The sequence below is a fragment of the Botrytis deweyae genome (assembly GCF_014898535.1).
Source record: "Botrytis deweyae strain B1 chromosome Unknown BDEW_002, whole genome shotgun sequence".
In the NCBI taxonomy this organism is placed as follows: Eukaryota; Fungi; Ascomycota; class Leotiomycetes; order Helotiales; family Sclerotiniaceae; genus Botrytis; species Botrytis deweyae.
In genome coordinates, this window is record NW_024066209.1 from 1,492,446 (window position 1) to 1,518,285 (window position 25,840).

Here is a 25,840-nt window from a genome sequence, read left to right on the forward strand (position 1 = left end):
TATTTTTTCACAGATTACGATTCATATTACTCATCTATCGTTTGAAGATATACCTAGAATGCTGTGTTGATATTTCATATAAGATTTCTATCATTTTGACAAATCATTTTCCAGTCCATTTCCTCTCCTTGGAATAGCATTCAATCTCATTTAATCGAGTGGAGCAGATTTAAAGAACTGCTGTATTGGGAAGCATGTCTGATCAGTTTGATCAGGTATGATAGTGTCGACGTTGCATTGAGATAAAAATAATTTATGATATAATCATGAGCGAACTAGAAAGCGACTTCATGAATGCATATGCAAGATACCTCTCCATTCACAGTTTTGAAGCCCCCACTTTCTCATGCCGGCAAACGGATAGCTTGGCACAGAAGCAAAAGACCTCTGAGCTCATATGCAAGTACCCGCACTCGGTGCCTCAAAAAGTATTCATGCGTATTCCAATAGATAAAGATGTACTTTATGTCCAATGCCAAATGCATTCCTCCATTATATACAATGGTACTGAGAAATAAGTGGATCATATGTGTATGCATGAATACTACGCTGGGTCTCCTGATTGCTCTTGCACAGGGGTATAAGGGAAGACAAAGTGCTTAAAGGAAGCTGTGGATGAATGGAATTTCGTGAATTCATCTACAACATCCTCATGCCAATTTAGAATTACACACCGTTCAATAATTCTCTCCGAGATAGTTATCGACCATGCTGCCAAAAGAACTTGATACACATATCATGGTTGATTGCGAACTTGCCGGGCACCCTAACCTGATCAAACCAGCGATTACCCAGATCGGTGCCATTTTTTTCGACATTGAGACAGGAGAGGAAAAATCACGCTTTGAAGTATACCCAAGTTTACAATCCTGCCTTGACCATGGGCTAGTCCAAGATCATGTTACGATGCAGTGGGTTAACGTAAATTGTCCCCAAGTACTCAAGAGGAGTGAAGAGAGCACTGTGACTCTCAAAGAGGCATTACAAGCATTTATAGCCTGGATTGAAAGCTGTAAACATGCTACGTACGACACGATAATGAAAAGTGGTGGACGATATCAGTTTGGAAACACCCTATTGTGGGCAAACGGAAGCATGCAGGACAATCGATGGCTTCATTTCGCATATGAAACTTGCAAGTTGAAGCAGCCCGTGATATTCTGGCAGTACAGGTGCGCAATGACAGCGAACTATACGGCCAGCAAGATAACGAAACGAAACTTCCGCAAGGAAGCAGATCTAGACCGTCAAGGGCAAAAACACGATGCTGCACAAGACTGTCTGCATCAAATTGGATGGTTAGTAAAGGGTCTAAACGCATCAATGAGAAAGCAAGTCATTAGTATCCCCTTTTTTGCCTCTTCTATTCCCTCTGGCTCTTCTGTCCCCGAAAGACCATCGAAAAAGCGAAGACTCGATTGCGATGATGAATGAGAGGTAAGATGACCGATTTCAGGATTAAGGATTCATGCTGATAATGCAATAGAAGCGGGTTCATCTTGATGACACGGGGCTTTGGAAGTCGACAAGTCAAAGAAAGAGTCATCAATAGTAGGCACGATTAGAAATGTCTATTCGAAGTTTTTTGTGCTGAATGACGTTATTAATTTTCTGAAATAAACTTGAAAAGGAACATCTATCCGAGAGCCGAAAAGCCCAACAAGAGAGGGAAGGAGCTCGATTATCAATCTCAAAAGACTTTTTGTATTTGAAATGAAGGGCGACGGCGCATGAATCTACCAAAGCCCGACTAACAGCAATCTCATAAACCGTGCTATACAGCAGGCGTGCATTATCCTAGCATCATGAAAATAGTTTTGCGTCACTTCTTCCATTACTTGACTCTCGTTGGGTTTGAATTTCCAAGTGACTTGGGTGACTTGTACAGAATGAAAACGACACTGCCCCATCTAGAGACAAGGCAAAGATAGCTACAACTCCGTTGATCTACAAGCGAAAAGAACAGAAGTGACCCAAACCAGTACAGCAAAATAACCACCATTGTTTTACCAGCTGCCGCTGCTTTGACTTCTACGACGCATTATCTCCATGCTAGAATGCCTTGATCCACGGTTGCTTGAGCTAGGTGTCTGATCTCTCTGCAATCCAAGTGCATGAAAGTCTCGCTCCGCAGAATTGTAAGTTGCACAAAATAAAGCCCAGAAATCATAATCGACTACCCATCGACAGTGTCGTTTATCTAGGTTATAATTGATTTTCTTCATATAGCCCAGGAGGAAAAGAATATCTTGTGCATCATTAGCCATTTTCTGCTGCTTGTCTGGGCCAACCCGCGATAGAAAGGAGTAAGCTTTCGAGTTTAAAAGGAAATCCAATGGCATAATTCGGAGTTGAGTTTGTGGCGCCTGAAATGTCTGACTAAGTGCTTTGTCTGAGGTAATGTCGATTCCATAGCAATTCCCATCAGAAGCAATGTATCTAGATAATATCATTAGAAATGCAAGATGACTAAATTTCAGATGCAAATTTCAGAGTTTGATGGGCGTAGGGAGGTATAAATAGAGAGCGAATGCGAGAAATGACTTGGTTGATGGACATACCCTATTCCTTTTCCTGCTGTTCGAACCATTCCATGCTTGATCAAGTGATCTTCGATAACATCAATTACATCTTCTGGAACCATAACATCCACATCTGATGTGGTACGCCTATTGCCATACTGAGCCAAAGCGGTACCGCCAATCACACCATACTTGAGGCTCCCAAATGCTTTCTGCGTAGCATTTAAGACCTCGGTCCTTATTTTAGGTGACATTGGCTTTTCAGTTCGATGGGGAATCTGTGGAGGGCGGGCTCCCTGTGAATGCTGTGCGCGATGGACATTTCCGGCAGGCTGTGCAGTGGAATTTTGCAATGGAATTGAGACTGGCCTTGCTGGCCCCGGACTTCCAGATGCCCCCTTTGAACTGCAATTACCCATGTTCAGGTCGGAAAACACAGAGATATGATTATACAAAAGATATAACAGGCAGAAACGCAATGCAAATGGTACAAAGATCGGGAGAAGCGCCAGTAGAACGAAATATAAATCGTATGGGAAGCTGCCAGCAACTTTGAAGTAGAAGATACCTCTCACTGGGGAATACAAAACTTGAAGGTGTATATATAGCCATTTTTCTGCCAGTTGTGTTTCTATGTCTATTCGTTCAGAATTCCAATCGCGAAATTCTAAACTCGTGATACATGTTATCTGCAGCCGCCATGGATGGCATTTTAGCAGAGATGTGAACGCATCTTTGATTCAACTAACTCAGTTTGTTGCGTTACAGTAATTCAAGCGCCTGCTTCGTATCCCGTATGCCAATTAACCATAAGCAAGCAAGATCACAGATCTAAGCGTCCTGGCTGATGAACTTCCTTGTATTCATCTATCACAGAGTTTCGAAGACCAAGAAATTGATCATGGCGAATGGTGCTGGGTAGGTGACCGAGCAGTCGGGTTGGGACTCAAGCGCTTGAGACGGAGATCCAATTATCAAATGATGCATACGATCACTCGACAGGCTAGGATTATTCATTTCCAACCGTTAGTTGTTGACACATTTTACAAATTTAGAAATTTGTTCTCAAAGTGCACGTGGGTGGCAGAACTGATCTCCTTTAAGTGGGCGGTGACCACCCAAGCTGGTTTCTGGGTTGTCCTGTCATAACCTTATGTTGATTTCACGAGCAGCTCTGTATATATAAATACATGATGAACATGTTGCGAAACTAAACAATACCTAGGTAATCACAGCCGATCGGTATATGTCCCGTTTTGATTGACCTTCCTTGGCACGTATGAGTAATCGAATAAGAATGGCTTTCGTTTGTCGTGTACGAGTAACTATATGATCATAAGACAGAGCAGCTCAGGTACTACTTCTTTCCAGCCCTCCAAAATGATGCTGACCTATCTTAGATTGATGACACGATATCACGATACCACGAAGTCAATTCAGTCTCAGCCATGGAGAAGATCAAACTAGCTCTACTCCGATGCAATAACTTTATCAAAACTCACACTTTTTGGCCCGGAAAGTCGGATCAGAATGATCACGGGGATGATCGCTATGCGGTCTGTAAGCTGTTAGCCAGCAATAATATCACCAGCGTGATCTGGCTCGAAGATCTTCTTGCTTTGTATGGTAGTAAAACTGCAGTTTGGGATCTTCATCTCTTGGTTGAAGACACTTGTGTGGCAGCAAAGGTTCTTCTCGATAATGGGTACAAAGAAACGACGCCAGACTGCAGTTTCGAAGACGATCCAGAATTTAGTGAGCGTGCCATTCGACTTACTCACAACCATTCTTCAACTATCGTGATGCTGCACGCCGCCAAAGAATGGTATTACCAAATGGATGATAACGTACAAGACTTTCTCCCACCACTCTCCAGCTTCCTCGATTCAATGATCGAATTTTGGATCAACATATCTGCTCAGGACTACGATGATCGGCTGCGTTTTGCTCTTTATATTGGCTGTTTGATTGGTTACTGCTATTACTTGCAGGATGAAGATGGCCAGCTGGTAAAAACTCATACATACGCCGAAAACCTCAAGCCAGAGCATCGTGAGGTACATTATGATATTACGTTCGAGAGCCCCAACAAGAAAAGTTTTACGGCCACTAATCGACATACATACCATGTGAGACGGAGCAGAGAAATCAGGGAAGGTGTTTTCGTACCAAAACCGTATGAGGAGGGGGTATTTAGAACAAATTTGACGACAGTTTCGGAGCAAGAGTGAGGGTGAAGGGCATGTGTATTATGTCGAGCTTGGTATCATGGTTTATGTTGCATCATAGTCCCAAGGGTATGGCTTGATACCACTCTTATGTTCTCTAATGAATTTTTTTGTTATCAATACTATCATTCCTACATCTGAGAGTATCTTGTGCAAGCACTGCCGGAATCATAGGAAAGTCATGGCTGACGTCTAGACGCTCGAGTTTTTCTCTCAAAGTCTCAATTGGCTTCCCATCGGCCAATCTTTTATGGCTCAAAACTGTCCAGTGGTGGTGACCTTCTTGTGCCAACCCTGACAATTGATGGAACGGTTATGCCCACTGTTTATCTTTGAAAGAATACAGTTGTGAATTAGCTTAGTCGCATCGTATAAGTTTTGCAACTTTCCGCTCGCATTATCACGATAACGTCTCTAGTGTCTCTTCTGGAAAACAAATGGCAACATACTCCGCCATCACAATTCAGTATTATCAATTTCAACCACCTTCGCCATATCGAAAGTATCCACTTCACTCCTTTTGTAACCCTTCTGATTTGCTACAATTCTTTTCCCGGTTCCTCTTTCTTCAAAATCGCAGTTGTAGTGCGTATGCCCAAACGCCCAGAGCCTGACACTTGAGCTCGTCCAACATATCTTGTCAGAGAGATCTGTGACAAACGCAGACCTTACTTGATTGGAATCTTTAAGCTTCTTAGGATCGTTGGCGGCCTCGAGCATCGTCGGGCTAAAGTGCGTGAAGATCAAAATCTTTCGGCGAGGTTCATCTCGTGTTATCTCTCCCACTTGAGCATTTAACCAGGTAAGATCTTCCAGATGAGAAGCGTTGTGAGCATCAATATCCCACTCCAATGTCTCTGAGAAATCTGAGCAGAAAAGCGACACAGATTGACGTTGCTTGTCATTGACATGAGAGAAAAGGGTGCAACCTAGAACTGTCAAGCTGTCCGTAATGTCGAATCTCGTTCGATTTAGAAATACAAAACGGCCCATTTCCACTCCCTCCTGGCGATTTTCGTTCATTCTACGTTGAAAACCCAGCATAGTTTCAACGGCTGCCTTCACTTTCGTTCCGTATGCTTCATGATTTCCTTGGACGAAGAAAACAATCTCGAATACCCTCAGTTGGTCTTCGAGAAAAGCAAGAAATTCATAATCTATGACTTTTCCGATGTCGCCCAGAAGAGCCAAATATCTACATTCTGGTTGAATTTTGAAGTGCTGATATGATGGTCTCGCGCTTGGAGTCTCCAAATGGAGATCTGACATAATTTGGAACTGAACTGGAGACATCTGAGCGACAACACTGGATTGATCGTGGTTTTTGTGTGGCTACAAAATGGCAATAATTGTGGTGAGTCAAATTGAAAGTATGAATCATTCCCAGGTATGAAGATAGTTGTAATGAATTGTTGTCATATTGTCGAACAAAATAGTAGACGAGGTGGCATGCTCAGCAAAAGTTCAGGGCTACAGGGCCTAATCTACAGGAACTTACAGGGCTCAAAAATAACTACAGGCCGGCACGTAATCTTCATTGTCTCATTGGCGGGACTCACGTGCTCCTGCTACTAAGCGCATCGCTGGGCCCGTGCCATAAAGACCTTTTCTGAACATTTGTGTTACTTCATGAATGTCGCACGAGAAGCAACCTCTGCGATGATCGTGGCTATGTAAGCAAGGCATATCGAACGAAACGTATTATCCCATGGATACGGTTTACGCTCAAAATTCCTTGTTGCTTCTTTACCTACTTATAGGTTCAATTGCCGCGTTTCAAGCTCATGGGTTAAAATGCTTGCAAACCCCGAACCCAGGTGAAGCGCTTATTCGGATCAGACAAGTGTCTCTCATCCAATGATGCTACTATGCTATACAATACCTTAGATCTTAGCTCGATGGCGCGTTTCTTCTTTGCGGCTCACATACCAAGACTTTAATGACTGGTCTTCAATGATTCAATCTTAAATATGGTCGCTTCAGAGACTACCGACCTTACCAACGGCCATGTCAAGCGGACTGTTTCCTATTGGCAAACCCAGCGCATGCTACTACACTTGGCCGTCTCATGAATTTATAGAGTCATGATATGATGTACAGAGCAGAATTTGGAAATCTAGATCGATGATACAAAGGTTCTGGGCTCTTGGGGTTGACAGTAAGAATGTGTAAGTATGAATATTTAAGATCTGTATTTCCTCAGTTGTTTGCTTCCATCATCATCTCAACAACCAGTCTTTTCATCTACTACAAAATACCTCTTTCCCTCTCACTTCTTTTCTTTGGCTAGGGTCAGATTTTAGGACATTCTCTTCACAACAATCATATCATTCTTTTGCTGCTAGATCAGCTTAAAACTTTCACTTCTTCACCAATTCGAGCCACCTCCAAGGCCAAATAAGATATTCTCTCTTCAACTATTATCAAAGACGCAGATTCTGTTTACTCTGCTATTCAACACCTGTCTACTGGAAAGCCCCCTCGATCGTTATTGTATCATTTTCACCCCGTTTTCGGATACGTTCGTCCAGCACAATGTTTTCACCCAAAGGTCAAGATTATGGCTCTTTCGGTTTCGCCTTTACCATCACTCGGGCTTTACAAGCCATTTGCCTGATTTGCATTCTTAGTATGTCTGCAAACTTCATCGCAGAGATCAATTCGGTCGACACAGCCCCCCCGTCAGTTATCATTGCAACTCTCAGTATTGTGTGTCATCCTCATCCCCAGATTTTTTTCAACTCTTACTAATTTCTACCAGGTTGTGATTGTGGTTGTGTTTCTTCTTATAGGCTATCTTCTCTATCTTGAGCTCCAACTCAGCTTCCTCTTGGCTACTGCATTCGATGCAGCGGCTCTTATTGCTCTCATTGTGGTTTCTGTGAAAGTCGGAACGCCCCTCTCTTATCTAGAATGTCCTGCCCTTCCCAATGTTGGAGTGACTTCTGCATTCGTCGAATCAGCTGTCGGGAATTTCTCCAAAGCCAATTACTACTTTTGGGTCGGTGCATCGAAGACGGCATGTTACGAAATGAAAGCCATCTGGGGATTTAGCATGGCACTTTGTGTGCTATTTTTCTTCAGTGGCATAATCAACATGTGCATATGGAAAAAGAACAAGTTGGCTGCGTCGAAGAGAGATTTGGAGTATCAGGGTTAAACTAATATAAAAATATAGATAAAAAGTAGTGGTGGGGCATAGATGGGAAGAGTTGATTCGACGTGCAGAATGCCTATTGAAATTCTGAAATGATGGAGACTACGATCATGATAGGAAGCAGAAAACCGGGGATAAGAGTGAGAATGGTTGCCTCGACATGGGTACCCAAAATGAAGGCGGAAGATACTGCACCAAAACTTTCGAGGTTTGGTGTTGAATCAACAGCAAGCATAGAGAATTGGCAAGGGAGGATATGGGTTAAAGGAAAAAAGGAAAAAGGCGGGGCTCCTCTGGTGGCATGAAGGGGGACGTAATAAGTTGGACAAAATTAGTTCTCATGGTTGGGAGGTTTTCTTCTGTTAGCATGGGATCGACTGGTTAATGCTTGATTTTTGTTTTGGGTTGCAATAATCGTCAATGAGACTTAATGGACACACAATCATTTGGATTTTATACGTCACCCATCATGTTTCCTGCATCTTATGAGTGAAAGAATAAACACCCAAACTACTTTCGAGTCCTGGGCCTGGCTCACTCCGGCCCCAGAATCTGGAAACTAGCTCCGTCCACGGCCCACCCCGCCATTTGACCTGTCAAGTCTAATAAGTAGTCTTCCGATCTATTAGCTTCGCGGATCGAATTTTTTTAATTCTTCGACCCGTCCCATGTATTTAGTTGCCGCACCATACCCGGATTCCGAACCGGTAGTATACATTGACCCAATTTTGACAAAACAAAAATTCACTGAATTCATCAACGACAATCTCACCAAACAAGAATGATTCATTTGCCAAAAACGGCATCGGTACTCATTGGCTCCCAAATAATTTGGAATTTCCATCGCCAAGCGAGGCAGGGTAAACGTAACGTGTACCACGTACTGCAACACAGCACAGCACAGCACATATAACAGGACCAAGGCTTTGGGAAAAGTGATCGGTACCAAGAAGCAAATCGTGCTATCGTCTGCACATCATCTGTTTGTGTGTGGCGGTAAGATATGCGTAATGACCTGTTGGGTATGATGATTGGATGAACGAAAAGAATTGTGAGATCTTACAAGCAACCGGAACTCCGCGAATCATTTGGGGTTGGCTATGGTAGGTGCGGAATGGTTTGATAGAGTTATGATGAGGGTAGGTAGATGCCTTTTCTACAGTCTGAGAAAAGGTTGCTCTGTTCGGGAATCTTTGGATTGTTTTTTGGAGGAGACAAGATGGCTTATCTTTTGCTTTTCTTCACAAGAATCTCATCATTTTCTTACTAGATATTGCTTGGTTAGCGATCATATAAAATTAGCTACACAAATGATTTTTTGGGATTAGTTTTTCATTCATCTCAATGCGAATAAATAGATGCCCAGCTTTTGACAAGCTTTAATCAATGATCATTTCTTTTTTCGAACCCTTTTCGAAAGAATATTGTCAACTAAATCCTGCTTTGAAGAAAAAGAAAAGGCATGACAAGAGGCCTGTGTTGTATGTACGTGTGTAGTACGACGCATCGGTCAAGGAAATTTAGATGCTCTTTTTGATGGAAGAGGCGTCTTCCGTTTGTAGAAGCGAGGATCAAGGGAATGGATGTTTATCTAGTATTATCTACCTCTAAACTTTGAATCTTGGGTAGCATTGAAGATCTTGGTAAGAATTGTATCATACATGTTGAAGATGACCATTCCACTCACTTGCTGATATGACTGACTGTATCTCCTCAAAAGCCATCAATCAATCATAGGTAATTAGCTGCCACTTTGCATATTCCATGTCATCGGTACCAATAAAAACATCACAGGGGAGACGGGACTATTTCTCGGTAGAGTAGTAGGCTAGTAGGCTCGTAGGCTAGTAGCACTCCATTATAGGCTAACACTTAAGCCTGGCATCCCAAAAGTCATCGATCCGCTTGGACCTAAAGTCTTACATTACGAGTCTACCACCTTGTACAAATCAGCGGGCAAAAATTGATTAATCATTTTCAGCTGTGGTCAAGATGGGCCAATTACACCTTATCTTAATTCTGGATGATATATATCCATAGTGATACCAATATGGTCTAGTAGTAAGTCAGAAGCTGGGTGGATATATACTTCTTGTTCCTACTGCGCCTCTTCTGAAGCATTGCTCTCTATCTCTATCTAAGATATCAAGGAAGTCTATAGAGATTTACCATCTCAATCTTCATTTTACCATCGACGCAAACATGGCCAAAACAATATTCACAACGATTACACCTCTCCCTCCCAATGTTTCCCGCCAAACGGTTCTCGACACCCTACACGATCATCTCGAAATGATCGATCTCAATCCATCCCACGCCGAACGCACACCCACAAAGCCCCCTTCCTCTGCCACCCCTGAAGAATACCACTGTCAATGGTATCGCATTACCGACAGAATAGCCTATCTACCCGGCAATCTCTACACCGGCACCGTATCCTTCAACGCCTGTTTCCACGATCTGGCAAATGGACTACAAACACATTGCTATGCGCCCATGGGCTTAGACATCAAGGAGAAATGGACGATCGAGGGAAACATGCCTGGAGAACCAGCCGTTCCGAGAGAAATCGGCATTAATGCGCCGGTGGAGGGACTATACATCCGAGAACATGTAGAGATGAAATGCAACATTTTTATGACTAGATTCGTGCGGAAAACCTTGCAGGAATGTTTGAAAGCGCTGGTGGCTCGATTAGTCGTAAAAGCGCAATTGCAAGAGGCGCATGAGAGGAACAGGAGATTAACGGTTGGGAGCGCAAGTGGATATGAGCGGGAAGGTGATACGATGACGCCGCCCTTGAGTCCTCCATTGAGAAGCCCCGGAATGGCTTCGGGGGGTAGCGTTGGCAGGAGAGGAAGTGCATATAGTGGAATGAGTGCCCCGACGAGTCCTCCGTTGACCCCTTACAATCCTGAGGAATGGGCCGAGGCGGGCATGAAGGGCCATCCGGCTTTAAACCCGTACACACCGCTTCAATTGCAGCAGCAGCAACAGCAACAGCAACAGCAATTATATCAGACGCATCATGATAGGAAGAGTTACGGGGGACAAGATCAGAGATGGTCGGGCATTAGTGATAAGACACAAACCTCTTTGCCCGGTCCTCCAAACTATGCGAATAAACCTGTCAACTACACGAATAAACCTAGCAGAATATCCGAAATGGAAGCGCCGCCCGGCCCGGTTGAATTGCCGTAGGCGAAGAGGAAGTAGGAGGTATGAAGAACAAGATCTCAAGGATAATTGTCGGTAATGGATGAGAAGAATTGCTCGATTGATATGGTTAATGAAAGAAGGAGGATTATCATCGGCAAAGGGTTTATGGGGTTCTGGGCAAGGAGTTTGATACCACTCACCAACACCGAAGCATCTGCTTCGAAGGCATACCCAATTGTATGACCTTAATACAACCAAGACAGACACATGCATCGGACTGTCGTTTCAGGAGACCATGAAGAAAGAATAGTCATCATGACAGGAATGGAAAAAAGGGATCGACGGATTAAAAACTGGCCGTTCGTCTAGTGTGTTGGCGAAGCGCCATGTGATGGCACGTTTCTTGAATGTACATTAACGACGATTTATGACATTGGGAGGAAAGAATTTGGGTAATTTCGAAATGTTTGGAGCCTTGATCATATAATAAGTTTTTCTAATTATTGAATTTATTTCGGCGTAAATGTCATCCTAAATCATGCATGAACATTCCTCATGGGAAGTTACATGTGTTTGCATAATCTTGAATTCACAATAATGACGTTCAAGTTCCCCATGTCTCAGAGGTCGGCTGTGAACAAAATGAACAAATTTTATTGAGGATCTATGTGTACAAACAAGCCCCGCATCATACACGCTCATGCCCCAAACCCCTCTAAATTCCTATCTATGATGCCATTCTGCTCATATCGTTTCTTATACGTTGGTAATCGAGGAGACCTAAATATGTCAGTAAAAAATTCAAAGAGAAGTAATGGAATAAGAAATTGTTAGGCATACCTTCAATCGAACCAACAGCACTAATTGCAATATCTTGATCCCACAACTTTCTTTGCGCAAAGCTCATAACATCCTTTTCGCTAATGGCCCCAATAACACGCTCAATCTCCTCTGGTCCCATACGACGGCCAGTGGTGATGATTTGTCTTCCAATATCTTCAGCGACGGCAGTGGTGCCGTCTAAGGAAAGAAGAATGGATGCCTTGAGTTGAGCCTTGGCACGCTCAACTTCGGCCTCGGTAACGTTATATGATAGACGAGACCATTCACGGAGAGTAAAGTGAACTAAATCGTCAATACGGGTGGTCTTGTCGGTGACAAGATAGATACCCCAGAGTCCAGTGTCGCTGTAACTTGTTGAGAAACTCATAAAGCTGTTGGCCAAGTCGTTCTTGTGGACGAAACCACTGAGCTTGCTACCCATGTGAGGAGCGTTGCCCATAGCTTTGTCCCAGTTACCGACGATAGCTTGGGTAACCAAAGCAGTAAAGTAATCATCATCTTTCCAGCTGACACCCTCGACAGCGATGGCAATGTTGGCAGTTGGGATGGTGTCGTCACGAACTCTGACCTCAGAACCAATAAATTCTGGCTTTTGCTTTTGAGCGTTGGCAATGGCGAGAGCAGCGCTGGAATGTGGTTGAGATGCAAGACCAGCGAAGTGCTTCTCAGCGAGTTCAACGAGTTGCTGGTGGGGAACACCTCCGGCACCAACAAGAACCATACGATCAGCAGTGTAGTTTGTCTTAATATAGTTGGTCAAGTCCTCTCTTTGAATGGATTGGATGTTTTGAGCGGGTCCCAAAATGGTACGTCCTAAAGGTTGTCCTTGGAAAGCAGTTGCGTGTAAATGATCGAAAACGACTTCCTCCAATTGCTTATCAACCTCCTCGGATTCTCTCAAAATAACATCACGCTCTCTGTTGATCGCCGAGGGTTCGAGTTTGGAATTTTGGAGAATATCAGAGAGAATGTTGACAGTTGCTGGTACGTCAGAGTTGAAAGCCTTGGCGTAGTAAACTGTGTTTTCACGCTTCCATAAAATTAGCAAAGTGCCCGCGCTATTCAGATGAATGTAAACATACGGAAGTGTAGGCATTCAAGTGACCACCCATGTTCTCAATTTCCAACTCCAATTGATGCTGCGTTCGGTTGCTGGTTCCCTGTTTTCATTGTAAGCCCAATTGAACTTTCCACCCCAGACTGAAGTATACCTTGAAGGCAAGATGTTCCAGGAAATGAGCAGTGCCATTGGTCTTGTCGGTTTCTGCCCGAGAACCGGCATCGATCCATACACCAACTGTCGAGGTTTGTGCCCATGGCGAGTGTTCTGTAGCGATCTTTTCTCTTATCAGCACTTTGCCCCTCCATCATTCATATACAAAACTTACCGTTAGACCGTTTGAAAGAGTTGTGGTCTCTGTCTTGACGCCATTTTTTGTGACTGGAGTCGCGAATCCTCTTCTCAGTCCAGATACGACATTTGGAGCAGCGCGGGTGCGCAGTCCTTTTGTAAGGTTTAATGCTAACCGCCGAGACGCCATAGGGATATGATGTGAGGGTTGTGGTGGAAATAAAACAAATTGAAGATAACCCGATGAGTTCAAATTACTAGAATTTAGTAAACCTGAAGAGCTTAGTCGTTGATCATATTTCGACCAATCAAATTTGTTCCGGCTTTGATGACCCTACACGTGACTTGTTGCCGAGCTACCTAGTTATTCCGAACATCGTCGACCGAGCATTGAAGGACCTGAGTGATATGTCGTCGACTCTTTTACACTCAATAATTGTAATAGAAATTCACAATGGCTTCATTCATCAAACCATCAGTCATTAGGCAGACTTGCCTCGCTGCGTCGAAGCGCAATTTCTCTACAAAGATCCCCTACAGTTTCCCCGCAATCAACAAGCCCGCTGGTCGCAGTACTTTTGTTCGAGATGCATTGCCAGGTTCAATGCGTGTAGCGGCATTCCATGCAAGTGGCAGACAATCAATTCTACCCCCATTACCTCGTGAGCTTTCCGCGATTGATATGCCTTGATTTTATTGCTAACTACTTCACAGAATCTATTGATGGAACTTGTATGTTGATCCGCCCTCGAGCCAATCCACCATAAACTAACAGTCTATATAGCAAACGACGCAGCACCTGTACCCAAGCCATCCCCATCCCACGGCTCCTACCATTGGACTTTCGAGCGTTTAATCGCCGTTGGTCTCGTTCCTCTCACAGTCGCCCCCTTCGTTTCCGGATCATTGAATCCAGCTACCGATGCTCTTCTTTGCGCGGCTATTCTTATCCACTCACATATTGGCTTCGAGGCGTGTATTATCGATTATTTCCCGGCAAAGAGAGTGCCAAAAACTAAAGCTTTATTTTGGTGGGGCTTGAGGGGAGCAACTGTTTTGGTTGGAGTTGGATTGTATGAGTTCGAAACAAACGATGTCGGAGTTACTGAGGGTATCAAGAGAATTTGGCGTGCATAAGAGGGCCGGGAGGAGTTTGTATTATTCAAGAATAAGCAGCGTACACGCAGTACAATATTAAGGCTGTCCAACACATGTCACTTTAAGTCCAGTCAAGTGAGATCGCCATTTGCCTAAAATTTTGACTGTTTGCATAGCAAAATATTGGTTCTCGCGGTCTTTTCTAAGCTTGAAAAGTAACATCAAAGAAAAGTATATTGGCAGAGAGTGATGCCAGCTTCTCAAACCTCTACCTTGACGAATTGCTGCACTAGAAACACTAGACTCACATCGAGTACCTCACTACGCTTTGATTTTTTTTAATGCCTTTGCATACATCTCGTCATTATGACAACATATCTCCAGTACAGGATACTCCGTTTTGCTACAATCTCGGAAGCCCGAACCAGAGAATGTAGAACAGGAGGCAATATCTCATTCAATCGCCAGTGTGTTATGCAAAGTTGATTTGTTTGTCTTGACGCGCATTTATGAAAGGGGAGCAGGAGATCGTTGGAAGATGTGTTAGAAAACTAAGTCCATTTTGTTTTGCATCATGGTGGTGGAACTCTCGCACTGAACCTGCTTGCTGGGTTTGTCAAAATCAATCACAAATACCTGTATAAGAAGCGTTCCTTCAAAACCATGATACCCAATCTCGCCGTGAGACACGATTCAAACAAGCAAAGAAGAGTAGAGAATAGAGTTCGAACAGCATGACTCAATTGAGGGTGAGCAAAATTCCAAAAAATTGAAATCATGTAATGTAAACGATCCCGTTTCCAATTCAAACCAGACGAACTGAGTTCTTCAATCAACAATGTCTTCGGATGTTAAGCAGCGGTCCCGTTTGAGGGGATGTGAAGACCCAGTGCGTTACCACTAAGCCATCTGGACTTTGTTTCTTGGTGAAGTGATATGGATTGTTTATATTTATATAGTTAAGCGAAGAGCCTCACTTTTATGTCCTGTCACTTTGTACCTGTCCGCGGGTGCTACTTACTATTTGTATGGATTACCTACCTAGGTACCCGTGGACCTAGGCCTAAGTCCGCACTGCCTCATGCAACACTGAGCCACAGTGAGAACTTAACTTCTTCGGTATTTTTGTTGATCAAGTTAAGGTTTCAATTTGTCTTTATCATTGCCATATTTTCGAAGGCGCCTCTATGAGCAAGACAGCATTATGCCACAGAATAGAGTATACAGACTTCCAACTTGAGAAAATAAGAAACCAATGTGAGTCTAGCTCTCCCCTTTGACCTGTCTAACCCCCAATCCATTCCAACGCCTGTCTCCATTTCCCACAAAATCTCTCACCACCAATAAAAATATCGAGTACGATTGGTATGGGGTTTTCGATCATCACAAAATAGTCACTGAGGCGATTTCTTTCCTCTTTGCCCACAATCCTCTCTCAGCTTCATGCATATCCTCTACCTTTTCCGACTTTCTCGATATCGCTCGGAAATATTGCAATGAGTATGAAAGAATTCCAACAGAGGCCTGTTGGTTTACGATCCGTCTCCCCAAACCGAGTGATATGTTTGTGATGCCCAGGTGGCATCAAGATGCGAGAATGTTCGACTGCACCTGTCTCCATTCTCATTCGGGACACGAGGACGAGGGATCCAGCAGCGACCCTAAGAAGGAAAAGGAAATTCACAGTAAATACGCCACCACACTCCTTGGCCCTTGCACTCGACTGCTCCTAGAAAGTTATTTTCTCAGAAGTAGTATGGTTGAATTCATGGGTTTGAGTCGTGAAGAAGAAAGGATTCTATTGGCAAAGCGGTTTGAGAATGAAGATTGTGTTAGTTTGGTGGTGCGAGATATAATTCGTTTTACTTGGGGAGATGAAGATTCACCTGTTCATTCGGAGTCGGATACCAGTTGCAGTGATAGGGTGTTTGTTAGCTTGATGTTTGGCAGTAAAGAGGAGCTTAGACAAATGTGCAAGTGGCGGCATGTGGAATTCAGACCGTGAAAGATTGATTTCAGATGAAAGAGTCGACGACCCTTTTTATTTACACACGATTCACTTTATCAAAACTGCGCCTTGTCTTCAATACGTACAAATGGCGATAAGACAGACAAAGCAGGTAGAGCTGGAGGATATGCCGGGCCTCCGTATTCGTTGGCAGGTTTTATAAAGGTCTTTTTTCGTGGATAAGAAGAAAAGAAATATGAGACATGTAACTAGTGAATAAGTTGCGCATCATTGTCAAATGAAGTGATTTGATTTTTCGTCTGTAAGTGACATGTTCATTAAACTATGGGTTCAGGAGCCGACATAACCCTCGCCGCTACTCTCAGCAATCACCACGAACTAAACTCCATACTCCTATCCAAAAATCAATACACGATCAATTTCAGGCGAACCTTCCAGCAACACGCTTCTGTTTCTTGTTCGATTGTCCGAGTATCGCAGATCTAGAATTAGAAGGAGAACCCTTGAGAGTCTGTTCATCTTCCTGAGCTTGTCTGTTGGGGTTACGGCCTGCTTTCATCTCGGACTTTGAGATCAAGGTAGAAGCAACTTGTTGTGTGGAGCTTCCGAGTTTGCGTTTTCGGGAATCGGCAACATTAGTACTTAGTTGAGTTTCTCGGAGCGGGGGTTGAATGATGGGAATGCCATTCTCATCTAACTCTTCTTCTTCATCTTCTGCCCCCTGTACAAACTCCACTGCCCGTCCCATTGAATGATTGATCATTATCATTTCATCTTCACTCTGAGAACCGGGAGTCTGCAGGCCGGTCTCATGATCTTGGTCATCAGTATCCACAACCTCAGTACGCGTGTGTAAAAGTTGCATGTTAACGTTCATTATAACTTCTAATCCCTTTGGAAGCTTTGGGAGTGAAAAGTCGAAACCGGAGAGGATAGCTTTGGTTGTGCGTTGGAGGAGAGTTTCCTATTTTTTTTTTAGTCAGGAGAGTGCAGACATAAGTAGCTCGAGATGATGCGCAGATACAGAAGATGAAGTATCAGATCAGAGGCAAAGAAAAAAGTTTCAATGCATACTAGAAGACTTACCAATTCTGGCCCTGCATTTGTCTCATTCAATTTCTGTTCAATGGCAGCTAATTCCCTGGCTTGATCCATCCGACGTGCGAGACGTGATCGATTTTCGACGAAAGCAACGACTCCCTCTTTAACAGTGGGCTTCTCTATACCGGCAGCTGTAAGTTGTGCCAAAAGCTCTTTGACAGTGAGCTTGTTGAGATCCATGCTGCTTTGTTAGTATTTTATGGCGCGAGTCGAGAAGGGAGAGGTGAAAGCGGATGATTGTGTATTCGTTTTTTTCTCAGCTGAATGAAAGCATGAACTTTAGGGATTGAATATATGCTATACTGTAGATGAGAATCAAGAAGGTAATTTGTTTGTCATTAAATAGATGGGTGAATGAGAAAGCCGTAGAATTAGCGTTCTTGTGACTTTTCTACAGTGCCGTAGAGGTGAATTCACCGCGTTAAAGAGAGCCAATGAGATGAGATAAAATGCCAACAATGAATCGAGCGGAGTTAATTTCTGGAGCTTTAAAACTTTAGGTTGACTTGTATTAATTTGAGGGGTGCAATGTGCCTACCTTTGATCGGGAGGACTAGCTAGCAGCTGATGTGGTGATAGCCCTCCCCATACACAGAACTCAAGAACCATGGACTTTTTGAATAGTAGAAAGGAATATTCGGTCTTGAAAGTGGTGCAGTCAAGTACATAACCGCAGTAAGTATTTATGGTTTCAAGAAAGAGACATTGCTTTTAGAGTTGATCACTAAAGCAGGATACACATTTGCATCTTTCTGGAATAATTTTGAAAGATATTCTGTCATAAAATATAACATTGTGAATCACGGAAATTAAAGTCTTTATTTCCTTTAGAAGACAAAAACTACGCCTCTATACACTCAGCACATTATGTTGGGTTAATTTGACTTGCCACAATCTGTAACATCCTCACATGCAATATCATAAACACTTACATTTATTTCAACAAGGCACCAGAATTCAGCGGCACAATCGTAACAACTTTACTCAGTTGATATCTCAAGACTTTTGAAATGCCATGTATGATTTATCTTCCTTTCATCAGATACAAAAACCTACTCAATTAGATTCTATCTCAATCCAAATCTAAGCGAGAAAAGACCTAATTCAACAAGACCAAATCCATCTATCTACCATCTCAAACCACAAATTTGTGTGAATAAGCTGATCTAATCAATCAAACAGAATGGTAGAATCAAAGGCATCCATAAGTGATAGTATCTCCACTTAACTTGCCCAAACTCCATTGATAAAGGAAAGTTCGTTGACGGCCCCCCCTTTTCTCCCATCAACATTGTAATCCAGTAGTCTAATGAACAGCAACTCCAATCATCAGTTTGCTAACCTATAATAATCACTCCCAAGAGTATTTACAAGTACACAATTTCGTCTCAACATTGTTGATCCACAACAAAGTTCATCACCCGGCCGATGTCTCGAGTGACTAGTCTTCCCAAAACCAGATCCTCTCCAACTTTCTCAAGTCAACTTCTTAACAACACCACACCACAGCATCTCAGCCCACCAACAACCTTCAAAGAAAAGTAAGTCTTCTTTCTTCTAACAATACAATTACTTGATATTCTTGCAAGTGATTATTGATGAAACTCTTTCTTATCACAAGTAAAAGTTTCACACTCCTTCATACTCGTTCATTGCATTCTTACAATCTTTGCTCTACACTGCAAATTACTAACGAAAAACAAATCATAGCTCACATAATCACAAGCTTTTAACGCACAATCAAAATGACAGACCTCTCCCCCTCAAAAGACTTGGTCCAAATGGAAATCGACACCACTTCCGCCACCGTCGACTCCACCCCCTCCGCAAACTCCACTCCCACCAACGTAGCCGCCGCCACCGCCGCTACTGCTGCTGCTGCTGTTCCCCAGTCAACAATGGTCTTTGACGAAATGCTCGCTGAATACCAAGACGAGAGAAATGAAGAGTACCACTACGATATCATCCCCATTCCCGATCTCCTCCGCCATCTCCGCGAGCGTGGTATTCGACCATCTTTCAGAGATGCAATGGTTGTTATGCTTCTTACCGATGATGAGAACCGTTCTTTGGCCCGCCAAAACGTTCGTTTCACGCCTGGTACTGCCAATTGTTTCGTCGCCGAGAATTCCAATCTTGTGTACGAGGAGGAAGTTTACTCAGAAAGCGAAGTTGGAGATGCTTCACCAGATTCCCATGTTCAGGCCGGTGATGATCAACCTGACAATGAGCAGGTTGATAAGGCGGATATGATGGACGTCGAACAATCAGAGCTTTCCGTAAGTCACATCCTATACTTGAATCAAATGAGGCGAAAAGCATGAACGAGTAACTTTCTAATGCTTCAACACACAGTCCGATCATTCTACTCAACATGAAGCCTCCGAGGAGCTTTAGACCCTCTCTTCCAACAACCAATCTCATTAGCTCGGGAGAAATCTATACATTCTCGAACTTTCATCTTGGATTGAGCCTATTTTCGTGGGGCCAGCGGTTCGAGCAATTCAGGATCTTCGTTATGGATATGGTCACTTCTCACATGCTACGGATATGGAATTGATAGTTATTTTCGGGGTCAATGGGAGGAATACTTTTTTCATAGGATACACATTGGCGTAATTGAGGATATTTTGTTTTCTAATACAAGGAGCTCATGTACCCCAAATGTACCCCAAATGCGGGGGATCTACATGCATCTAACCTTAGCGGCACTACTAGTCTAGCAGTTCTACTAGCCATAAATAGAGTTTAAATCCACAACATTGACCCAGTTTCTCGACGGTGGCAAAGCATATATCAAATCATGACATAAGAATGATAAGATAATCCTCGAGAACCTCAAACATACCAACAAAAGATCAAAATGAAGTGAAATGACACGAAAATTCCCTACCAAACATGAATCACAATCATAACCATGATTCCGAAGCTCTAATAGTTGCTCGTTATCATAAGAAAAATCCGGATCCAAATACAACCCTGATATGGACCGGGATCTTCGATCCTTCTTTCCGGGTGTTGATACTTCCTCGATATCTGGGTGTGCAGACGGCCATTGTACCTATTCCCTCTTCTCGACGCATAACGAGTTCAGAGTACGAACAGGAACAGCAGAAACTGCGAGAACAGCAACAAGAAGAACGATCCAAAGAATCCGAATCCAAAAATACTCTCCCGAGCTCGAGTCCCACACCAAGCATCCATAGTTCCTGTTCTTGTTCCTGTTCCTGCACCTCCGAATCCTCGCATTCCACACTTCGTACAAGTAGTTCTTCATCCGATTCCTCGTATACTTCCATTTCTTCGACTACGATTTCCTCAACTACAAGTTCTACACATATCCATATCCATACCCACCCCCAAAATCCCAGCATAAACATCTCAAAAAAACAACCTCTCCATATCCCCCAACTTTCCCCGAAAAGTCTCGCAAGTCCGGATCATTTCTCAGAAGTACAAGATACGCCGACCCGGACTTCGACGCCCAAGCCCTCGCTGGATATACTCTCAGATTCGAATACAGATTCGGATTGTGATGATGATGATTATGAAGGTTTCGTTGATGAGGACGATGATTTCCAACCGGTAATAAAGGATAATGAAGAGGAAGATTCAGCAATATGTGATCTCATGGAGGGATTTCGCAAGATGAGTATATGAACTTTAAAGAAAGGGTTAGAGAGCTTTTGGGAGGGATAGAGTCGTGGAATTAATCGTGGGGCATATTGGGTGCTGCATGAGACATATTCAAAGAGTATATCCAAAGTCATGATTTGAGGATCTTTCTCTCATTGATACTCGGCTGCTAGATTGCAGTATATCCAGACATTCTCTATACGACTGCTTATTGTGGAATACGCGAAGAAGACAAATCCACTCACTCTCCTAATATGGATTCCCAATCCCCGAATCCTCGCTCCTCGATATCAAACACCTCTTCCCACATATACACACATATTCACAAATATACATAGTTCATCCCAGACACGAAGCAGAACAAATAATACGCGAGACGAATCGAAACGTCCCAACCGGAAACCTACTTAACAACAACCTCCGCGGCGCAAAAACAAACCGCAAACAGCAAACAGCTTCGATGTAATCCTACACATCTCAAGAGGAAAACACTCCAGTACTCAAGGAGACGAAACAAAGACGAGAAAAAGGGGAAAGAGACGAGGACTCACTTCTCTACATATCTATAATACATCCTCTGTATATAAATAATCCTAGGGGGTATTAGTATACTGTATATTTATGTTATAGTACTATCCATACCTACCTACGTATAATATATCATATTCATCGCAATCGCAAAAAGAAGCACGCACTTAAAAACATAAAGACAAACTTTCTTCTCTCTTCCCTCTCTCAATCTCAATCTCAACCTCCAAATCCCACATAGCAAAAGAAGATCTCCACAGCCCAACAACCCAACAACCCAACCCTCAATATCAATCTCAATCTCAATACCAATATCCATCTAGAAGTATATGTAATATCCAATACACATACACAAACAAACCCCCCCACACACAGAAAGAAAAATGAACCAACCAAGACAGACAGACAGACAGGCAGGCAGGGAACGAAACTGGGAAAGACATATCACGTATACCCCATCTATCACACATCACACATCACACATCACACATCATATACATCATACATCATATATCTCATACCCATACCCATACCCATACCCATACCCATAAAATCATTTGCTTAAAAAAGAAAAATTCGAATATCATCACTAGTAAACAATCATAATCATAATCAAAATCCCCAAGCATTTCTCTCCTAGAAACTTCAAGTATAAATCCTCTCTTTAGATTTCTCTTTTTAAACCTCTAATCTCCAATCCCCAATTCTCATCCCTCATACCTCATACCTCATACCTCATACCTCATACCTCATACCTCATACCTCATACCTCATACCTCATACCTCAACATCCCACACACCCCCTCCCCCCCATCCAACAAGCGATCTATCAAAAAGCCGAGCGAGCGAGCGAGCGAGCAAGCTAGTTAACGAGCAAGCTATGTAGTATAAAGTAATCAGTCCCCTTTTCTAATTTCGACTCCCGAGATCATCTTTTATTCATCTTTATTTCATTCCTATTCCTATTTCTATTCCTATTATTCTCATTCCTATTGCTATTCCTATTTCTATTTTTATATCCTTCAAGATTTATATACATACATTTATTTATCTATATATACATCATTTCTTGATTAGATACTATATCAATTCATCACACAAATGAAAGAAACCCTTTTAACATCAATCAAAATCAATTAAAAGCAATCAACTAAATCAAATCAAAATCTCAAAATCTCATGAAAAATCCACTCTATTCTTTCTAACCCAAAAGAACAAGTTAAATACTAGGTACTCCACGCTATGCCCTTCTCCATACATGTCCTTGTATATCCATACCGATCCGATCCCATCCCATCCCATACCATACCATGCCTCCCTCCCTCCCATGAAAGATAATCCACATCCAAAAAAAGAGAGGAAGGAGAAAAATTAAAAAAATTCCAACCCAATCCATGCTCACTCATCTAAACTCCTACAATATGCTAATATACACTTGCTATCAAAGGTATTTCATCGAAAATTCTCATCGCCACACTGTACTTCAACACCCAAGCTCCCTTCATTCATTTCCCATACCTCGTTTGGGTTCGTCTGCATTACATCCCGCATCCCTCTCGATTATAATTAAGTATACAGGAATGTTGAAATTCCATGTTCTTATGTTATCGCCGTGATGAAGATCTAGACCTTCCAATCGTCGAAATTTTCTTCCTTCAAAGCAAGATTTTCGAGTCCCGTAATGACTTCGGCATCGGTGTCAATTTTCTCGGGTTGAGGGGTGAGTTGATCATCTAGTCTGACACCGCCCCCTTCTAGCGCTGAGTCCTCTTCGTAATCGTCATCTTCAATTGCGTTGTCGTAGTATTCCTGATCTTGACCTTCTCCCTCTAACAGCATACTTCTTCCCAAACCATCATCACCCTCTATTGACTCCATCAAAAGACTTTCATCTAGACCTTCCTCGTAGTAATTGTCTTCGTCTAAAGATTCGCGAGAGATATAACTATCACCCAAATGTTCGTTGTCTTCTTCCTCCTCGTCGTCGTCCTCTTCCTCCTCGTCTTCTCTTTCTTCAAGATCCTTTTCATCACTCTCAGACCCACTGAAGTCGTCAAGTTCAAGGACAGGTTCTCGCCAATATGTGAAATCAGTGTATTCCTCACCTCCGCTAGTGATAAGGGTGTTTACAGGTGGAAAGTAATGATCCACAACCTCTCGCATATTCACATAGCTGTATCGTAATTTGTTGAGACTGAGCAAATCTAACGATACTTCTGCATAACTGTTGATTGTGAAAATACGATTGCTTGGAATACTGACAGAGCGGTATGATAATGCATCAGTGAGCCTGTTACCGAAACCTGCATAGAATGGTGTGCGATTGGGGCCGAACAGGTTCTTGATATCTCTTAGACAAGCCATTTTGAAGACTTCTGGCTTTCTAATATAAACTTCTCGTCTCAAAGCTGCAAGTGTTCTATCAGGACTCAAGATGGTTGGACCTTTCGGTAAGCGATAATTCTCCTGTACCACACCATTGAGGTAGGCTCTGGTAGTATCGGCCTGACCTACCGATCGAGAGGTCAAATACATGATATTGTAACCATTGTTAATGATCTCCGTGTAGAGTTTGGCAACTCCGATATGAGTCCAATCTCTTCCGATGTAATTCAAAACATGACCTAAAGCATCTGATTTTGTGATGGTACCATCGATATCGGAAATTACAATAGGAACATCATATCTCCAGAGATACATGTTTGCCTGACAAGTTGCTCGGTTGACAGTAAAGCTCACAGGATTTGGGCCAGACTTGAGGCCGAGAGCTTTTAATTGATCGCTAGTCAACCGCAAAGTTTTGGCATAGTTTCGATTTGGATCACCGGCAGTTCCAGTGGGTGTCTTGGGGGGTGTTTGCATTCCCAATGACTCCGAACCGGCACGTCGGTGCGTTGGAACGATCGGTGGGTGAAGAATGTCACTATCTGTTTCGCTACTGTATCCTAAATCCGAAGAAGTATCGGTCGTCAATCCAGAAGCATTGATGCCTGCCATTGCCGCCCTCTGACTTGCAGCTTCTTTTGCCTCTTCACTACTGTAAATCCAAAGGTTTCCGTTTTCATCCGCACCAATGAGAGCACCAATATCATAATTGCCTTCCAATTCTTCTGACAAAACCTTTCGAGCAATAACCTCTGCCCGAAGAGCGTCATCGTCACTACTTTTGTAGCCCGTCATATCCAGCATCAAGTCACCGGTTTCGGTAACCTGACTTGGGATGTTTGAGGCTTGAAGACGATTCGACAATGCCATCGCCCTTTCTATTGCTTCGCGTGTTGGCAGAGGTGGAGGGCTGTGCGATCTTTCAGTGAAAACATCCGATTGTCCATCGACAGCTGCAACAGTGGGTGTCATGGATCGTGTTTGTCTATCTCGTTCCGTCAAATCGCTAATGTTCGTGCGAGCCGAGGATGACAAGAATTCGTCTGTATGGCTACGTTGGACTCCAGAATAGTCTCCAGCAAGGGTTCTATCAATTGCCTGCTCTGAAGATATCGACGGTGGCGTCAAAGCACCTATTCTAGTCAGTAAAGAACATCTGAAAATGATCTTGGCCGCTTACTGAGATTACTTTGCCTCCTAGGATATGGGCCTTCCGCAGATTTTGTAAAACTGTCTGATCTTAAACTTTTATGGCCCATATCTAATGCTAGGAAGTCAGGTTCCGACAAACTTGCTGGGTGCGCACCCGATGCTGGTAATGGTGGACTGGAGACGGGCGAAACGAGAGGTGAGGTCTGCATAGCTTCGGGAATAGTATCACTGGTCTCGAAAACAAAGAATGCCTCTCCCCCTTCTCCCAACTTCATGGCGTAATCTTGCTTGACATCGTTGACTCTAAATTCAACCTTCTTCTCGTATGGGCGAAGGAGAGAGAACTTCCCGAAGCGAACGTGAAATGGTGAACATGCCAATGATCCATCTTCTTGTTCAACGACTATAACATCGATGGCTCCGCTGAGAGTGGCCGGATTTATCGAATTCCAGGTTTTCGAAACCGAACCGCTGATACTTCGCACGTATTGCATTGTCGATGTATTGAAATAAAAGGAAAGGTATGTGTTTGTTGGGATGTGGTGTCGTACGGAGGCGGATGTCACCAACGAAGATTTGTCGATGCGCCCCGATTAGTGAAGTGTTGAGAAGTTAATAGCGGAACTTGTAAGAATTATACGTCGATTAGGTCATGCGTCTATTTCTTTAAACTTTGCGACTGATCAAGTGGGGTTAATCCTAGATTGAATG

The 25,840-nt window shown here is 43.1% G+C and overlaps 12 protein-coding genes across 12 annotated transcripts; 7 read left to right on the forward strand and 5 right to left on the reverse strand.

Annotated features, from left to right (window-relative positions):
- Positions 1-708: 708 nt before the first annotated feature.
- On the forward strand, positions 709-1,434 carry EAE98_001142 (uncharacterized protein; the record flags this gene model as incomplete). The annotated part of the gene is made up of 1 exon (XM_038948759.1): positions 709-1,434. One exon carries the CDS (start codon positions 709-711, stop codon positions 1,432-1,434), a length of 726 nt encoding a protein of 241 aa, XP_038815025.1.
- Positions 1,435-2,006: 572 nt separating this feature from the next.
- EAE98_001143 (uncharacterized protein) lies at positions 2,007-2,941 on the reverse strand (the record flags this gene model as incomplete). The annotated part of the gene is made up of 2 exons (XM_038948760.1): positions 2,007-2,439; positions 2,562-2,941. The coding sequence occupies 2 exons, from the start codon at positions 2,939-2,941 to the stop codon at positions 2,007-2,009; spliced, it is 813 nt and encodes a 270-aa protein (XP_038815026.1).
- A 1,029-nt stretch (positions 2,942-3,970) lies between these two features.
- On the forward strand, positions 3,971-4,753 carry EAE98_001144 (uncharacterized protein; the record flags this gene model as incomplete). The annotated part of the gene is made up of 1 exon (XM_038948761.1): positions 3,971-4,753. The coding sequence occupies one exon, from the start codon at positions 3,971-3,973 to the stop codon at positions 4,751-4,753; it is 783 nt and encodes a 260-aa protein (XP_038815027.1).
- A 453-nt stretch (positions 4,754-5,206) lies between these two features.
- Positions 5,207-6,043, reverse strand: EAE98_001145 (uncharacterized protein; the record flags this gene model as incomplete). Its single annotated transcript, XM_038948762.1, has 1 exon — positions 5,207-6,043. One exon carries the CDS (start codon positions 6,041-6,043, stop codon positions 5,207-5,209), a length of 837 nt encoding a protein of 278 aa, XP_038815028.1.
- Positions 6,044-7,285: 1,242 nt separating this feature from the next.
- Positions 7,286-7,910, forward strand: EAE98_001146 (uncharacterized protein; the record flags this gene model as incomplete). Its single annotated transcript, XM_038948763.1, has 2 exons — positions 7,286-7,459; positions 7,512-7,910. The coding sequence occupies 2 exons, from the start codon at positions 7,286-7,288 to the stop codon at positions 7,908-7,910; spliced, it is 573 nt and encodes a 190-aa protein (XP_038815029.1).
- A 2,199-nt stretch (positions 7,911-10,109) lies between these two features.
- EAE98_001147 (uncharacterized protein) lies at positions 10,110-11,108 on the forward strand (the record flags this gene model as incomplete). The annotated part of the gene is made up of 1 exon (XM_038948764.1): positions 10,110-11,108. The coding sequence occupies one exon, from the start codon at positions 10,110-10,112 to the stop codon at positions 11,106-11,108; it is 999 nt and encodes a 332-aa protein (XP_038815030.1).
- Positions 11,109-11,646: 538 nt separating this feature from the next.
- Positions 11,647-13,450, reverse strand: EAE98_001148 (uncharacterized protein; the record flags this gene model as incomplete). Its single annotated transcript, XM_038948765.1, has 5 exons — positions 11,647-11,846; positions 11,907-12,939; positions 12,992-13,069; positions 13,121-13,246; positions 13,298-13,450. 5 exons carry the CDS (start codon positions 13,448-13,450, stop codon positions 11,794-11,796), a joined length of 1,443 nt encoding a protein of 480 aa, XP_038815031.1. The 3' UTR covers positions 11,647-11,793.
- Positions 13,451-13,714: 264 nt separating this feature from the next.
- On the forward strand, positions 13,715-14,397 carry EAE98_001149 (uncharacterized protein; the record flags this gene model as incomplete). The annotated part of the gene is made up of 3 exons (XM_038948766.1): positions 13,715-13,922; positions 13,975-13,992; positions 14,045-14,397. The coding sequence occupies 3 exons, from the start codon at positions 13,715-13,717 to the stop codon at positions 14,395-14,397; spliced, it is 579 nt and encodes a 192-aa protein (XP_038815032.1).
- A 2,351-nt stretch (positions 14,398-16,748) lies between these two features.
- EAE98_001150 (uncharacterized protein) lies at positions 16,749-17,608 on the reverse strand (the record flags this gene model as incomplete). The annotated part of the gene is made up of 2 exons (XM_038948767.1): positions 16,749-17,291; positions 17,414-17,608. The coding sequence occupies 2 exons, from the start codon at positions 17,606-17,608 to the stop codon at positions 16,749-16,751; spliced, it is 738 nt and encodes a 245-aa protein (XP_038815033.1).
- A 1,565-nt stretch (positions 17,609-19,173) lies between these two features.
- Positions 19,174-19,825, forward strand: EAE98_001151 (uncharacterized protein; the record flags this gene model as incomplete). Its single annotated transcript, XM_038948768.1, has 2 exons — positions 19,174-19,707; positions 19,784-19,825. The coding sequence occupies 2 exons, from the start codon at positions 19,174-19,176 to the stop codon at positions 19,823-19,825; spliced, it is 576 nt and encodes a 191-aa protein (XP_038815034.1).
- Positions 19,826-20,326: 501 nt separating this feature from the next.
- Positions 20,327-21,088, forward strand: EAE98_001152 (uncharacterized protein; the record flags this gene model as incomplete). The annotated part of the gene is made up of 1 exon (XM_038948769.1): positions 20,327-21,088. The coding sequence occupies one exon, from the start codon at positions 20,327-20,329 to the stop codon at positions 21,086-21,088; it is 762 nt and encodes a 253-aa protein (XP_038815035.1).
- Positions 21,089-23,215: 2,127 nt separating this feature from the next.
- Positions 23,216-25,623, reverse strand: EAE98_001153 (uncharacterized protein; the record flags this gene model as incomplete). Its single annotated transcript, XM_038948770.1, has 2 exons — positions 23,216-25,110; positions 25,158-25,623. 2 exons carry the CDS (start codon positions 25,621-25,623, stop codon positions 23,216-23,218), a joined length of 2,361 nt encoding a protein of 786 aa, XP_038815036.1.
- Between the last annotated feature and the right edge of the window lie 217 nt (positions 25,624-25,840).